The following is a 17,170-nucleotide window of genomic DNA, read 5'->3' as shown; positions in this document are numbered from 1 at the left end:
TTAGAAAACAAATATTTAACTTTAAACAAACCTGGAATGATGCGGGAGTGGGCACTGAATGCAGGGTGAGGCCTAGGGTCTGGAGTGCTGGCCCCCCACCTGCTTCAGGCCCCAGGGTAAGCTGGGCTCCCTCCTCAGGTGGGCACGCTGGCCTGGGATGCTGCCTGTGCCTGTCGGGGGAGTGGGCTCAGCTCTGACACAGCCCTCCCTGGGCCATCCAGGAAAGCATATGCTCTGACGAGGGGGCAGTGTTCTAGGGACCCTGAGCAGCACTGGATCAGCGTCCTCACCTTTGGGCCACCTCCAGCAGGTGATCATTGTGTGTTCGCACAGGCTTTGTGCCCTTGGAGGGCTCAGCCAAGCCTTTGCGGGGGTCTATTGTTGAGCTAAACATCCCAGCGCAACCCTGAAATAGTCTCCAGGGACCCCATTGGCCTCTCTGTACAGGTAGTAGGTCTAAGAATGCACCTAAGAGACTTGTTAAGTTTCCTTTTCCAAGAGGAACTTTATGTCCCATAGTTTGATCCTTGCCAGGCTCACCCTGGCTTCCTTTAAACCACCGCCCAGGGATTCTGGTTACCCATAAGGACACAAGAAGCTTCACTGGCTGCCCAAGTGTGAGAAGAGCCACAGCAGGGGTCCCCCAGTGTCCCTCTCTGATCAAGTCGCCGACCCGGCCCACGTCCTGAGTGGCAAGGCCCGGGTCAGCTACCAAACCAAGCTTACAAATGGGGATTGCACAGGCGAGTCTGTTCCTGCGGAGGCCTGTGGCGCTTGAGCAGAGGAGCCATGCGTGGCAATCGTCCAAATGGGCGACGTCCGAAGGCCAGAGGGAGGGGACAAAGGATTTGGGAAACACAGCCCAGTCCTGACGGAGAGGGTGTAAGATAGCAGCCAGGATAAGCTCAGACCATTGCTGTTCCACAAAGGCAGGGTTGGCACCAGACTTAGGTGTTGGGTAAAGACTGAGGGATTCTGAAAGGCTCTCCCTCTAAAAAGTAAGGATTCCATTGTTAGAAATTTACTTCTTGTCTTGAAGCTTTCAAAGAACCAGAAGTTATTATTTAATAGGTTAGAATTTCAGTTGGGAAAAATGAAGATATTCTGGAGATGGATGGTGGTGATGGCTGCACAGTGTGAATGTACTGAATGGTACTCTTAACAGTGTGAACACACTGCAGAACAGTGTGAACGCCACTGCCTTGTACCCTTAACAATGGTTAAGATGGTAAATTTTATCTACATTTTACTGTAATTTCAAAAAAAATGTAGGTGTAGAAGCCCTTACATATCATCTAGTCTATTTAAGACCATATGGTGTGTGACTTACCCACAGCACCTGGCTAAGAACCCAGGACTCCAGACTCCAACCTGATGCCCCTTCTCTAAACTCATTGCCCGACATCCCAGAATTGCCTGCTCCCTCAGGCTGCTTCAGTTCCTGTAATACCACTGCCCTTGGGAGACTTAACGCACTGAGCTTTATAGGTATTTGCACTTTCAGGAGAGTAGGTGTGGTAGGAAGAAGAGAGAACTCTGAGAGGAGGAGGGTAGAGAATGAAGAAACTTCTAGATCTGAAGGGACACAGCATAATTGGCCAGAACCAGAGGTCCCTTAGAGGCTATCCGGCAAGGCCCCTCAGAGAAACAAATTTGGCTCCCACTGGCCCTGGCAAAACTTGCTTCTACGTTTAAATTATATATATTTTGCCACCATTTAAAAAAGTGTAGAGCCACACATTTGGGGCACATTTCAGGCAGGTCTCCAGGTGGTGGCTGCTAACTGCTGTCCAATGCCCCAAGGCTTGTGGGACTTTGTGGCCTTCTCTTCTGTGGCCTCCTTAGGAAGCTGCTAACTCTAGCAAACATGGAAAACAGAAAGAGAGAGGAGAGGTGCTGGGTACAAAATCTGTGAAGCAAAACCTGTCCTCCAGTGTCCTCCAAATTGCTGTGGTACAATTCAGGAACAAGCATTAATGTAACACCTACTGCATACTCAGGCCTAGGCTTCTTTCCTTGAGCTCCTCTTGTACGTGTCCATTAGTTTATTCATTGATTAGGTATTTATTGAGAGTCTACAAAGGTGCCAGGCTCGGCTCTAGGTACTAGCCATCAGTGAACAAAAGAAAAAGGAAGTAACTCCTCCCTTCAGGGTGCTTACATTGCAGTGCAGAGACAGACAAGAAACAAAAAATAAGTTTAAAAAAATTGCATAGTTTGTTAGAAAGCGTTAAACAGAGCAGGGTGCAGAGGACCTAAGAGAAGAGGATTGCAGTCTAAACAGAGTGCTCAGGGTGGGCCCACTGAAAAGGTGACTTTTTTTTTTTGGTAACACCTTTATTGAGAGATAATTCACATAACATGTAAAATGTACAACTAAATGGGTTTTAGTATATTCATAGATTTGTGCAACCAGCACCTCAACCAATTTTACATTTTCAGCATCCCCAAAAGAAACATTGTACCCTGTAGCGGTGACACCCCATTCCTCCCTCCCTCCAGCCCTAGGCAAACAATATACTTACAGGTTTGTCTCTTCTGAACATTTCTTAAGTGGAATCATGTGATCGGTGGTGTTTTGTGTCAGGCTTCTTTCGTGTAACATATTTAAGTTTCATCCATGTTGCAGCATTCTTAGTACTCGATTCCTTTTTATGGCCACAGAATATTCCACAGTCTGGATGTGCCACCTCTGATTTATGCATCCATTTGCTGATGAACACTGGGTTGCTTCCCCCTTTTGGCAATTGTGAACAGTGCAGCCGTGAACATTTGTGTACACTTTTTATGTGAAGAAGCTGACTCTTTAAGTGAAGATGTGAAGTAGGTGAGGGAATTAACCATGCACAAACATGGAAGGGCCCTGGGTTGGAAACCTGCATGGTGTGTTTAAGGACAGGCGAGGAGGCCTGTGAGAGGCAGTGTTGGGACTGAGGTGGAGAACGGACAGAGGTGAGGGCTGAGAGGAATGGCAGCCACGGCCCGCGAGGCGCTGGAAGCTGTTGTAAGGCTTGTACTTGAGTAACGTGAGAGCCGCAGGATTCTGAGCAGGGACTAGCAGGACCTGACTCTCTAATCCTCTATTTTACCTCAAAGCACTCTCTGAAGTGATGCAGAAGATGAGAAAACATTGGCTAAGATGGAAGAAGACAGCTGAGAAAGTGTGGAGAGCCCCTAGAGGCTGGGGACACCCACCAGGCAGAGGACAGGGGCTGCGCTGCCTGCGGCTCATGAGGCACAGTCTGGTTGATGCCGGGAGGAGCAGGAGGCCAGACTGGGCAGGAGTGAGCTGGACATGCTTGCACCCTCCTGTCCTCTGTTGAGCACTGGTATGTGTTTGCTGAGAGTGCTCCCCGGAGAAGCACATCCTTCTGACACCCTGAGGGGGACAGGCATTGCCACAGACTCGGTAGTTTCATACCCTCCGTCACCTGCCCTCCGTCCCTCCCACTCCCACCCCACTGTCAGCCCACAGTCACTGGGCTTTCACCCCAGGACTCCGCTGAAACAGCTCTTTTGATTATCAGAGATCTTCTAAATGCCTCCTGTGCAGCCTACCACAGCTCCCTGTTTATGCCCTGCAGAGCTCTGCTGCAAGTATGCCAGGATGTAGGCACCAGCCGCAGGGACCACGACTGCGAGTAGGTTAAAGACGCAGAATTTCAGACCCAGGGGAGCAGCCTGCACCCTGGTGTAAGATGCCTGGGTATGAAGTAGGGTTTTATCTGCCCATTTTTAGGAGAGTGGCTCCTTCCTCCACTTGGTTCAGTTGAGGAGGGGAGCTGCTGTCCTTTTGTATGACCTCCAGGCCTCAGTGACTGTGGAGCAATGGGCACAATTAGAGTCCTAACCCTAGGTTTTGCCTCTCTGGTCTCTGGCTGCAAAGGCCAGGTCCCAGTGAGGAGGAGTCAGGATGGAAGAAAAAACCCGACACACAGAGAGAGTGGAGGTGTGTCCTGAGTCTGGTCTATTAGTCAGGATTTCTTTCTTGCAAACAGCCTAGTTCTTTCCAGCCAAAGAGAATTTGTTAGAGGGGTATCAGATTTTTACAGAACTGATGTTTAAAGAGCCAGGCTTGGAAATAGGTGGGAATCTGGGCTACTTCAGGGCCTAAGAAGCAGGCTAGACAAGAATGGTCTTCTGGTGAAAGAGTTTCCTCAGGTAGAGTGCTGGCACGTTGGGGGCCCAGCCCTTCTGCCTTTTCCGTTTCATTCTGTTCAAGATGAAGGTTCCAAAGAGGGCTCGTAGATGGGCTCTGCCGGACTGTATCTCTCGGAAGAGTAAATGCCTCAAAGGGAAATCTTTGTGCTACTGGGAAGGGGGCAGAAATAGGAGAGTCCACAAAACAGAAGGGTCACTTCCCCCAGCTTCCCTGCTGTCTGCTGTGTGGTTCCTGAGCCCATCAGTCCGCCTCATGTTGGTGTTAGTTTGAGCTGGTCTTCACCCCCTTACGATGCGTTCACCCTCTTTCTGAAGCCCCTCCCTTGGCCTCAGGAATCTCTCACTGGAGCTCTCCCCAGCACCCCAGACTCCGGCCCCTCCACCTCCCCCATCCCTTTGTTCTGCCTCCTTTCCCTCCCTTGAATTTACACTTGTGTACTTCTCAAAGTTTGTTTCTAGCTCCCTCTTCCTTTATCTGATGCCCCTTCCTTTTACATATGGGCTATTTCTGTGCCTTTGGGGACTTCCTGGGGGACACTGTATCCCACATTTTTCCCTCCTGAGCTAGAGACCCGCATACCTAGTGGATGCTGGCCCACAGATGACCTGTCCCAAACCTTAATGTCAATGTGCTTAAACCTGAATCCATTAACTTTTCTCTACACAGTGCCTGCTTCCCATATTACCATTTTGGGTTCTGCATTCACTGTTTATACTGCCGTCTTCCCTCCCATCACAGGCCCAACTCTGAGTCTCCCCGGCTCTCTTCCTCTCCTCGTTCCCGTGCTCAGCCCATTACCAGGCCTTGTTGATTCTACCTCCACAGTCTCTCTCCAATCTTTTATTCTCTGCTACCTCTGCTCTAGCAATGGGCTTAATCACTTCTCATTAGGTCATCATTTTTGCCTTGAGTTCCCCCACATTGCTGCTGGTAACCAGCCATATCAAGGTATCCTCAAAACCAGCCCAGGGATCCCCATTGCCTTCAGAAGACAGTCCAAATTTCTTGGTGTCCATCAAGCCCCAGCCTTCCGTGGCTCTCCATCCTTGCTTTTCATTCTGACCTCCACCCTCACCAAATACACTCACATGAGACTCGGCAGCATTTCCTGACTCTGCCCAGGGACTGCCTTCCCCTTACAGGGCCTGTCAGCACGCTGTGACTTGCTGGAATTTCCACCCCCTACCTTCCTGCCCGTCATCTGTGATCTCCAGCTCCTGAAATCCTCTTCACTATCTGCACTGAACCTGGTCTTTTAAGTCAGTAGATCTATCTTAAATGCCCTGTACCCCATGGCCTATGCCTAGACCACAGAATCCACCCAGAAGCATTAGCTGTTCCTGAGCTGTTTGCAGGCAGATTCTACCCTCACCTGGTTTGGGCTGTGGGCTCTGGGACGCTGACTTCAGTCTCTGGCCCTGGCTGCTCCAGACGAGGGATCTGCTCATGCTCTGTGGCCTCTATTTTTCTACCCCTTTGACTCCCACTTCCTAGTGTCCCTGCTTCCTCCTGTGATCTCAGAGAGGAACTCTGTCCTGGCCTTGACCCAGAAGAACCTGTCGTCATGACTGGCATTTGTCCAGGCCACTTAGCTCCTCTTCCCTGAAGCCTCCTCTGGTTTTTAGTGTAACTAATCTCTGAGTCTGCACCTGCCTAGTGATTAGCACAAGCCCCACTTGCCGTTCTCACTGCGTACTGCCTTCTGGGCATCGCTGCTCACCCGTTGCACCCCCAGCTCTTTCCAGGCAGGGCCTCTGGCTCCCAGGGCCCTGATACTGAGCACTTTGTAGAGTAGGACTCTGCTGCTGTTTGCATGATGTTCTCGAATCTCTGCTGCAACTCCAGCAGGTTCCCTGGTCTGCCCAGCCAGATCCCAAAGAGCCCCAGCTGTATTTCATAAGCTTCGTCCTTTCCATGAACAGATTGAGACACCCTGGGGAGCTGAGGTGTCCTGTTCCAGAGCTGGCTTCAGCACAGTAATATGTAAATAAGCACATTTGTAGGAAAATTGCTCATCACATTACCCTGCCCAGTGCCCTTCCAGAACATTTCGTTCATAGTAAGAGTTCATCCTTAAACTTTTTGAAGCCTTTCATGTGTGTCAGGTTATAACCACCCCTGAAAGAGGCAGAGCAGAGCAGGCCTCAGCCTCATGTGGGCGACACAGGGAGTTCATAAGGCCACGTGGCTATTGCGGCAAAGACGGGACTAGCGCTCAGACCTAACCTTCATTTCTCACATGTCTGCAATTCCACATCCCACTGTTACTTGGGAATGTTCATCTCCTTTGGAGCTGACTTTTGCCAGGTCACACTGGGAGCCCAGATTCCAACCCTCGTGCTCTGACAGCCAGAGCTTCAGAGCCAAATGCAGCCTTCACAGAGGCGATGGCTCCCCTTACCACTCTCTCTCCCTAAAGAAGCCACGTTTGACTGATCTTGCCTTGTCCATAAATGCCGTTTAGGTTACCAGATCTCTGCAAGGGCTGACACAACAAAATACCACAGACCGGGCGGCTTATACACAATAGACATTTGTTTCTCACAGTTCTGGAGGCTGGGAAGTCCAAGAACAAGGTACCTGCAGATTTGGCTCCTGGTCAAGGACCCGTTTCCTGGCTCACAGAGAGCCAGCTGCTTTGCTGCGTCCTCACAAGGCAGCAAGAGAAAGCTCTGGGCAGCCTTCCTCTTCTTGTAAGGACACTAATCCCACCATGGGGGTTCCACCCTCATGGCCTCATCTGAACCTAATCACCTCCCAAAGGCCCCAGCTCCTAATGCCATCACATTGGGGCTCAGGGCTTCAACATATGAATTTTGGAGACACATTCAGTCCATAACAGAAGATGTCACTTTGCATCCACAAGGTACAAAGAGTAGAACCTGGGTTTCTCTGTGCCTAAATGGTTCAGCGCAGTAAATGCTGCTGTCCAAGGGAGAGAGACATGAAGCCTGGAGTGCTAAGAGCTAGTGCTGATGGCTGGATACTCAGCCAGACGCTGGGATCAGAGCCCTGGGCCTCTCAGAGGGATGCAGGCACGTCTGGGGGTGGAACCTGGCCCAGGGATCCAGGTGCTTGGGGGTTGCTACGGCCTGCCTTCCTTGAGACCAGGCCTTTGCGGTTCTGGTTTGCAGTGCTGGCGCCGCCCCAGGCCCTGCTCTCCTACCTCCCTGCTGCCACGTGACTATGCTTTGGCACCTGTAGAGCACCTCTCCCACCCTCACACCCACGAGCTGGCCATGCCGTCTCTCCAAGCCCAGTTTTGACAGCAAATCACTTGCAAATTCTTCAGGCGTTCTTGCCTTCAAGTTCAGGCTCTTCCCTTCTCTAGATAAGATTAGCTTCTCCACGTTTTCCCTTCCCTGTCTGTCGGCCTATGCTGGGGGAGCAACTGAAAGGAAAGCGGCAGCCTGGTTTCCCAGGAACTTTCCTGGGTAAAGATGAGCTTCCCAGTCTGCTAATGAAACAAGTGCTTTGAACCCTGTGTGTGTGTGTCCTGAGCTGGAATTGATGACTCTGGAGAGAGGGTCAAGGGCTCCTGTTCCTCTAGCACCCACCCAGCATTCAAGGTGCATACAGGAGGGACTCAGTAATAATTGGCAGGAATTAAAAAATGCAGGGTAATGGCAGGAGAACTGACCAGGGAAATGAGGACATTTGGGTTCTGGATCTAATCCTACCTGCAGCTTTTTTAGAAGCTTCTTAGCCTCTCCAGGAATCCTTTCTCTATAAAAGAGGCAAACAATTCCACCTGCACCTCCTCCAACCACTGTCAGACCCATGAGCTGATCAATGAGACATTTTCTTCCAACAACCAGAGAGCAGAATTAAATGGGTGGAAGTCACAAGGACACAGATTTCAGATCAAAATCAGGAAGACGTTTCCATTAACCAGTGTCTTCTACGGCCTTCCTAATTAAGCAGAGAGCCTTCTGTTCTGGGAACTACTCAAGCCGACAGGTTGTTCATCAGACAGTAGTTCTGCATGAGAGGGACTGAGCCCTAGGCCGTAAGGCACATTTGAATCATGATAGTCTACATTTTGGTGGATGTAAAAGGGTTTGGGGAAGAATCTCTGTGAGGCTGTAAGTATGTTGGCTTTTCTGTACATTTCCCAGAAGGCTGGCCTGATCCTGGAGCCCAAGGAGAGCAAACTGGCAGCCCGGGCTCTGGTGTCACTGAAGAGCCGTGCTGTTTCCAGTGGTGCCTTGAATCAGGAGCTTCTGTGTCTGCAAAATACATTGTCAGGAGGCATGGTCCCTTGCTGCTCCAGTCCCAGGGGGCTGACTCCAGTGGGAAGCACCTCCCATTCCCCACAGCACCCAGCACCTCAAAGGGATGGTGGGGCTGACCCTCAAGGAGCTGCGAGAGCTCAGGCAGGGAGGTCTGGTGCCCTCAACTGGAAATCTGAGCCTGCAAAGCTGGTCCCCTTGGAGCCTCCTCTTCACCTCCCCAGGAGATGACCTGGCCCTGCCTTCCTGCCTTAGCTCTGGTTGCTGATCAAAAGAAATGTTTTCTTCTATGTCTTTCAAAGCCTACCCGTCAGCTCCAAGATCCTCTCCCTGTGCTCCCTCATGGTCTATTCTGTAGGCTTCTGCTCTGTTCCACACGAACTGACCCCACTTGGGTAGGCACTTTTCAGCTCCTGCTGCCAGTACCCCCTGCACCAGCCCCCTGCCCTTCCCCCTGCCACACACACTCACCAGCCTCTGCTGGCTTGCCCTCCATGCAGGGGAGATTTTCTATAATTTAGGGAAGAAAATGCATATTTGGTAGGGAAAAGTCCAGAAGAGATGCAGGAAACAGCAGATATCCCTTGGTTTGGCAAGTTTTGTGGAGTGGTGGAAAGCCCTGGGGTTGGTGGGTGGGTGGGAAGGCAAAGGCCAGAGCTGAAGGAGACCCTTCAGGACACCCAGAGCACAAGTGTAGCTGCTTTCTCAGGCTTGACAGAGGATGCACGGCTACATCTTTGAACCCAGCCCCCGCTGGTACCTTGTGGACTAGGCATGCTGGGAACAGCAGAGTCGGCCCCAGGTGCGGCCCTGCCCAACCAGGAACAGCCACTGTGAGGAGGAAGGGCCACGGGGGGTGGCCATCACAGAAGGGGACCTGGCCCCTTGGGACGGATGAAAGGGCAGAGAAAGTGCTCAGAGAGGCACTTTGCAGTTAAGGCAGCAGAGAACCCCAGTGGAACACCAAGGGGTGTAGCTGTTTTTTCATGTGGGAGAGAGAAACATGTTTATAGACCAAGGACGAGCCCACAGAAAGGCAGACATTGAACAATTAGGAACAAGAGGATAATTAGTGGATCAAAGACAAGGGGGCAGGGGAAGGGATCCAAAATCCAGGATTTTTCCTTAAGCACACACAGGAGATGGAAACAGAAAAGCAGGAAGGAAGCTGAAGCCCACCTGGTGGCCTTCATTCCACCTCGGAATGATAGGGAAGGGCCCACAGCGCCCTCTGCAGGCCAGGAGCCTGAGGAAGAAGGCAGGTCTGAAATGACTTTGCTGGGGCCAGGGGGAGACACTACTGAGGGCCACGGTCCGAGGGAGACACTGCACAGGGCCATGGTCAGGGGGAAACACAGCACAGGGCCACGGTCAGGGGGAGACACTGCTCAGGGCCATGGTTGGGGAGACACCACACAGGGCCACGGTTGGGGGGATACACTGCTCAGGGCCACAGAGGGAGACACTGCACAGGGCCATGGTCAGGGGGAGACACTGCTCAGGGCCATGGTTGGGGAGACACTGCACAGGGCCACGGTTGGGGGAATACACTGCTCAGGGCCACAGTCGGTGGGGGAGACACCGCGCAGGGCCACGGTCAGGGGGAACACCTCAGGGCTATGATCCTTTTGAGTATAAAACATCTGATGCCACCACAGCCAGTTGTGAGCCTTGGCTGGGAATAGACAGAGCCAAATGGGGAAACGGTCTGAGAACCACCAGGTGGGAGTGTTGAGTTTAGATATTCACCTACCTCAGCAGTGAGGGGGGCAGGAGGCTGTTCTGAAAACCCAAGCAGCTGAGTGCTAGCTCTGTCCCTGGCCCTGTGATGATGGGATGTTGGGAACACCTGGAAACTCCTGGGATTTCCACTGTCTGGTTGTTGGAGCCAGTGGAAACTTTTGCTTGGCTTTGGAGGGGATAAAGGTGGGGAAACCTGTCTAGAGACTCACTGTTGCTCTTGGGAAAAGCAGCATGTGTTATTAATAGCACTACCCCTGCCTCAGAGAGCAGATAATCAAGGCAAAGCAAATTCCCCAAGGCCTATCAAATTATTTCCTTGGGAGGCAGTGTCCAGGGGGGAATGATGAGGTTCTGGGCCTCAGGACCTTAGGAGCCCAGCATAGCATTTGCTTAGGTCACTGCATCCTCTGGTCTTGGTTTCTCCTTCCCCTCAGGGGTACATTCCAGCCCACTGAGATGGAGGGCAGCCGCACATCATCTAGCAAGGAGCAGTTTCACAGGCCTTTCCGAATAGGAGCCCTGGGAGACAGTCAAGAGTAAGACTCTCATCTCCTCTCCCCACCCCCAGTCAGCACGGACACCCCAGAGGCCACAGCAGCCCAGGGCTGCCCGCCGCCCTCACGCATGTGCTGCAGTCCCCGCACAGCTGCTGCTGACGTCCCTTGCCCTCTTCCCCAACAGTTCCTGGTTTGGTGATGGGGCTCATGGTTCAGTGGTCAGACCCGGAGTAATACCAGAGCAGCCCTGACCCGGCTGCAGGCACCTTATTTTCTGTCCCGTCAGGGACCTGGGATTGATTCTGCCTGCTTCTGTGGTGGTGCTGGTCACAGTGGCAGCAGCTGCTTCCCCGCAATCCCCACGAAGCTGAATGAGTCAGCCGCCCACACTAACCCTAGGCACAGCACAGCCCGGCCAGGACCACAGATAATAAGTCAGTGAGAAGTGGGCAGAGCGCTTTGCACTGCTTGCTGGCTTCCTACCCTGGGTCTCAGGCCTGGTACACATAGGACCCTGGGCATAGGCTTGCCCACCCAGCAACCTGACAGGCTCTGCTCAAGAGAACTGCTGTATCTGCTTCAGCTGACTGCAGGGTGGTTCACCTCGGCTGCTGCCAGCAGCTGCAAGGCCCTATGGGACAGGGCTGCAGGTTTGCAGACTCCAAGTCCCACTACCTGGTGACCAGCTTTCAGACCTGTATTTCCTCTGCACCCATTTTGGTCCCAGGTTCCTTCTGGCTTTCATCCCAGGACCTCCCTTTATGGCACGCATCAGCTCTCCCCTCTGAGCAGCAACCCTCACAGTGGTCTTACTGGCCTCTCTCCATCCTTTCCCTCTTTCTGATCTGGATAATCTGAAAAAATAAATTCATCCTGTATTGTTAATGGCTGGTAGCAGGTCATATTACTAATCTCAAAGGTACTGCATTTAACCTTGACTTTGAGAGGTGGAGCATCAGTGTAAGGCAATGGTTTCTCAAAACGTAGTTCCTGGACCAGAAGCAGCACGCGGAAGCTTGTTAGAAATGCATATTCTCAGGCCCCACCCCAGATGCAGTGTGTCACAACTCTGGGAGGGAGGGCTGACAATGTGTGTTTGAACAAGCCTTCCAGTTCATTACATGCCCAGTCTGAGAACCCCTGGTCTAAGGAAATGGATCTATAGCAGTGTATTCCCAGCCCTGTGAGGAGTGGAGCCTTTCAGTCCATACCTCTGTCTACCCTCACAGTGCAGCTGCAAATGCCTGTTTTGTGTGAGCTGCACTGGAGGGCTGGGGGTCTATTGCTCCAGCTTCGGGTCCTAGAGTTTTCCTAAATCATGTCCTTCCTTCAGATTGCTTGCATCACATGGGAAGAAGCTGATATGTTTTTTCCTATGTGTAAAAGGACAGCATTACCCCACCTTCCACAGAGAGGGTCTTAGGGGTAAAAGGAAACCCACCCATCAGGAATGATCAATCCAGCTGTTGTGGCCAGGCCTGGGGCCCATAGGGGTACCTTCCTAAATGCTGAGGGGCTACAGCAGAGGGAAAGGCACTGACAACATTTAACATCAAGGTGCATTACCCTTTCCCCTATCAGGTTTTTTTCTTTTAACACTCTGTTGACATCACTCTGTGATGGGACCAATAAATAAGTGGCTCCATGAGCCAACCCTCAGTTTACAGGAGGGTGAGAGCATTAGTCAGAATAGATTAGGCAATGCCAAGGTAGCAAACAGCCCCAAGTCTCAGTGGTTTAGCATAACAAATGCTTATCACATCCAATCAAGGGCTGCTCTGCTCAGCTCCACGGACCCCCTCAGGGGCTCAGGGTGGCAGGGAATCCACATCTTGTAGCTGCCTTGTTACTGCAGCAAAAGAAGAAAGAGCTGGAGGGGGTCAGGCACCCGTGCAGGAGTGCACTTCTGCTGGTATGTCACTGAGCACAGTTAGACATGTGGCCCTGCTAACTTTGAGGGTCCAGGAACTGTATGCAGTAAGGAGAGAAAAATGGATATAGTTGGACATTAAAAGGCTTCGCACATGACTAGTGGGCTCAGTTAGTACTTGGTAAGTAAATGATGGAAAACAAATAATTATTTACTATGTTTCCCACCAATCCCTGCCTCCATGGAGCTTACAATCTGCTGAGTCAAGAGTTGTGTAAACAATTAACTCAAGTATTTTTTAGAAATCTTATGCCAGATAGAGTGAAATACATGTCAGGAAAGAATCTGGGCTGCGGCTTGGGAGCACAGGGGAACAAGGGGTCATTCTGACCGCGGGAAGCTTGCAGGCAAGAAACTAAGGCCAAAAAGGTCAGTGGGCTGACACGGGGTGAGTGCGAGCAGGTGGAGGGCCCTGCCATAGCTCCTGGTCTGGTGCTTTTTCTTGCCCACACACTGGGCAAACCTTTCCATTTGTGCAGCAGCTTACATTTCCAGCAGCTTTCGTGTCTAACTACAACTTTTCTGTAAGGCTTAAAAGCCCCCCATGCCCCCCGGCCTCAGAATTTGGTTAGCTTTGAGGGTTTCATTCCCCTCGGGGAAGAGAGGTGGACTGTGTTTTGCTATGAGGCTGGAACACCTCGCTCTCCCTGTCCGCACTCTGCCTCGTTGCACTTCCCCATGCCAGCCCCACAGCTGCCCGGGCCAGCCCCAGGGTGCTGAAAGCCATCTGCAGAGAGCAACGCTGGACAGAGAAGGGTAAAGTGTGCCTGAACCAGAACCTTCCCGGCAGGCAGGAATAGGGCTCATAATTTTCACTAGAGCTTGCAAGTGAAAACAATGACATAAGCTTCCCATCTGGCCTCCAAAAGACTTTTGAAACGGTTCCATCACAAGCCCACTACTTTTACGGGGGCTCTGCAGATAGGGCAAAGGGACAGGTTTATCATCTGGAATCTCCACCATTCAGGCTTTGTCATTCTGTTGTCCTTCATGCCCACCAGCTGCCTCAGTCCGTCCTCTGTCCTGTCTTCTCTCACCTGCCTTCCTTCCTCATCTGCAGACCCATCCCCGACCAGGGCCCTGTGAGGGCTCCATTCAGTCTCACAAACATTTCCTGAGTGCCCTCTCTAACCAAGGGCTGTGCTCGGTGTTGAGGACTCTGCGATGAGAGGACAAGGCACAACTTCAGGGAACTTGCCGTAAAATGGGTGTGGTCCAGCCTCGACACCTGCCTGGGGTGCCTGCTTTCATCCTGTCCCACCTTCTACACTATCTCTTTCACAAAGCACCTCTTTTCCTCAGATTCTTCTGTGCACCAAGCAATGAGCTAAGGGCTTGTATGCATTTTTAGATAAGGAAATGAAGCCTCAGAGGTTATATAAATTGTCCGAGGCCACAGCTCAGAGCTGCCCAGCTGGGATCCCTCCCAGACTGTCTGCCTTCAAATCTGTCTTCTTCCTATTGTGCCACGCTGCCTCCACTAAAACTCAGCAGTCCTCTTTCTACCCTCAGAAAAAAAACAACAAAGGAATGACTGGGGCTTTAGCACTCTCTCTATCACCCCTTCCTTTTGAGAGTTACCTTTTTTTTTTTTTTTTTAGAAAATCTAAAGACCAGGAACTTGCAGATCACCATCTTCTCATATTCCTGGAGTCTTCAAAACTGAAGTTTTGATCATTTCTTTATGCCCTACAGAGTAGGAGAAACCTTTTCTGACACCATCACTTTAACATTCTGGGTTGGCACCTGGGCTGTGGCCTCCATCTCAGAAGTCATCCCCAGGAGTCCCAGAAACAGCACAGGCCTTGGGCTTTGTTTTCATACCCTCGGAGTAGAGTTTTGTTGGTCTAAGAAGTGATCCGCTCTGCCAGTCTCCTGTGCTCTTTACCTCTGACGAACCCCTAGGAAGGGCAGGGGATGGCAAAGGCCCCCATGGCAGTTTCTGAAATCTCGCATCCAGGTAAACGGAAAGTGCTGGAGGGCCATGCGCTGGTCGCCATGTAATTAGCATGTTGTGAGTGGTTCTCAAACATTCTCATAAACTAGCTAAATCTCTACAGTTGGATCCACAATAAGACTTTGTTATTCTGGTGTTTGAAGCTGTCAAGTCTTGATTTTCTTTGCATATTTCACCACATCCACCCACTCCAGCCAGCTCAAATTCCCTGTGTCAGAAGTGTGGAGAGAAGAGGAAGTCAGAAAAAATATAAGAACTCCCAAGACGGTCCTTCGGGGTCACCCAGCTCTCCCAGACAGTTTTGGTGCTGACTTCTCCAGGAACAGTGACTGTCTCTCTCTCTCTTATCATTTCGTTCTTCCATCAATTCTCTGCAAAGCCTTCACGCTGAGCTTTGTGTTGCAGGCAGCCTGTGTGGGTAGTCACCATGCTTCAGTTAACTGCAGCAGGAAGGGAACAGACACAGAGCGAAAGGCACGGCAGCTGGGAATCCAGGAGAAGGCAGAAAATCATATGGGGAGAATCAGGGAGGTCTACCAGCAGATAGTGAAGCTTGGGACCTAGGCCCAAGTCCATGGTAAGGACCCCAGTCCCCGAGAAGTCCAGTTCCAGAAACTCTGAGTTACTGGGAGCAGGTTACAAAAGCAGAGACTCATGTGGTACAGGGTGAAGAGCAATACCCCAGGTGCGGCAATGCAGGTGGGGATTTATTATCTCATCCATGCCTCAGTTTTTAGAACTGGGGCTTAGTCTCAGAGTCCTAAAAGCAACAAGACTAACTCAATGCTGAGTGGCAGGGAATTGAAGTGGAGCTACCAGAATCTCTTCAGCTAAAGTCAAGCATCCTGGACATATATTTTTGTCTGCCTGGCTCTCCCTCCCCCACCCTACTCCCAGTGAGTTTACCTTCTGCATAGTTACCTTCCTCACACAGGTGTGGCTACTACAGAATCATCAGCTGTTTTGTACGCCATAACCCTGTGCCCACGGCCCCCACTCACTCATCCAAGGCTGACATCTGACCAAAGATCAGCCGACCAAGGCCTTCCCAGAGATGGTTCAACTCGGAGCCCAGGTCCTCTAAGCAGCCTCTCCGTGGTGGCTTGAGTGGCCCCTGTCAGTGCCCAGGCCGCGCCCCTCATCCTTACTCTCTGTTCTGATGTAATATGATGAATCTCCTTTAATGGATTTTCCTACACAGTTTATCAACCAATAGGTTCTCCAAATGGTTCATGTGTCATCGATAATCTGATGTTCTTGCTGCTTTTCCATGTATGCCATGCTCTTGTTAAAAGCCAGAAGACCAGGAAGGATTTTGTTATGGTCTTCATTAGGTTTTTCACAGCATCTTTCATAGCAGTCAAAAGTCTTACCTCTTTTCAAAGTAAAAGGATCCCTTTCCAGGCTACAGCTCTACTCCACCTCCAGAATCTTTCCTGGTATTCAGCACCTTTCAGTGACCCTTTTTATAGCAGATACCTGAGCCAAACCTTAGCTAATGTCCGTGAAACCCCTCAATCAAGGGTTAGGTGAACTTAGAGTAAGCTGTTTTAATAAAGAAACAGACTGTTCTGACATAGAAACACACTTAGCTATTTTTGTGCTATGCAGTTCTGTCATCTAGTAGATGGTAAACTTTTAGAGGAGAAATAAGTGTTAAATATCTTTGTATCCCTTGGTTCACAACCTTATACTTGGTAAATCTTCAAAAATGCAAGTTTAACACATAAATGAATCTTTAAATTATATTCCTCATGTTAAATATAAAAGTAACAGTTTAAATATCATTAATCAAATAGATAATCCCATTAGGATACAGTTTAAGACATACTGTTACATATAGGAGTGGTTTTATAATAGATCCCCCAATATTAATACAATTAGGCAAAACAAATTGGCACTTTTCCTTTGCATATAGTACATGCAACTGCTAAGAGCCCAATTTCAAAATATGTGTCCAGTATAAAGAAAATCTCCTACCTTGCCCATCAAAAGTTTAACTTTTTGATGGAATAGGGAAGCCTCAGTGGCAAAGCAGAAATGGAAGCTGTCTGTCCAAGGGGGTGGAGGGGACACTTTGAGCAGTCAATGAGAATTGTCTGGCATTGGCCAGACCTCATAAGTTAGAAGCAACTTATGAGGGCCCTCCTCCACCCCAATCCAGAAAGCAAGGGTCGTGGCACCCCAGGCAGATGCACAGGGAAGAACCCTTAGGAAGTGGGTACAGCAGGTCCTTCCAAGTGGTAGGCCTGATAGGATGTGAGTGGGGACAGAGCAACCCTGTGAGCCTGCTGAGAGAAGCAATAGCTCCGGGGGCAGTGTGGGCCCCAGAAAGCCCTGGGGACACAGGTTACTGCGGCCTCCCCTTTTCTTGCTGCACCCAGATTCCCGCACATGATGACAGGCCAGGCCTCCCATGTGACATCCTCATATGGCCCCAGGTTTTCTGTGTATTGAGGGAAAGCGGTGTACTCTCAGAGCAAGGGGCAAGCCACAGGCAAGAAATCCCTACCACCGTGTAGCTAAGAGAGGAAGTTAGAGAGCCCAGGGCAGAGAAAAAGCATGTTATAAATTTATACCTCTACCCTACTTCTAGGCTGGTGACCTGGGTGAAGTGCATGTACATACATAGATGAACATGTAGGATTC

General features: G+C 50.6%; 1 protein-coding gene across 1 annotated transcript in view; it reads left to right on the top strand.

The window, feature by feature from the left end:
- Positions 1–14,297, top strand: part of PCNX1 (pecanex 1) — a 288,523-nt gene extending 274,226 nt beyond the window's left edge. The window contains exon 40 of the mRNA XM_073242202.1: positions 14,166–14,297. Within this exon, the coding sequence (XP_073098303.1) occupies positions 14,166–14,230 (65 nt within the window). The 3' untranslated portion in view covers positions 14,231–14,297. The remainder of the gene's footprint in view (positions 1–14,165) is intronic.
- The last annotated feature ends 2,873 nt before the right edge of the window (positions 14,298–17,170 follow it).

This window comes from Manis javanica, chromosome 8 (genome assembly GCF_040802235.1).
Source record: "Manis javanica isolate MJ-LG chromosome 8, MJ_LKY, whole genome shotgun sequence".
NCBI classification, from domain to species: domain Eukaryota; kingdom Metazoa; phylum Chordata; class Mammalia; order Pholidota; family Manidae; genus Manis; species Manis javanica.
The sequence above is the reverse complement of the archived record's forward strand: the minus strand, read 5'-3'. Positions and strand labels throughout refer to the sequence as shown.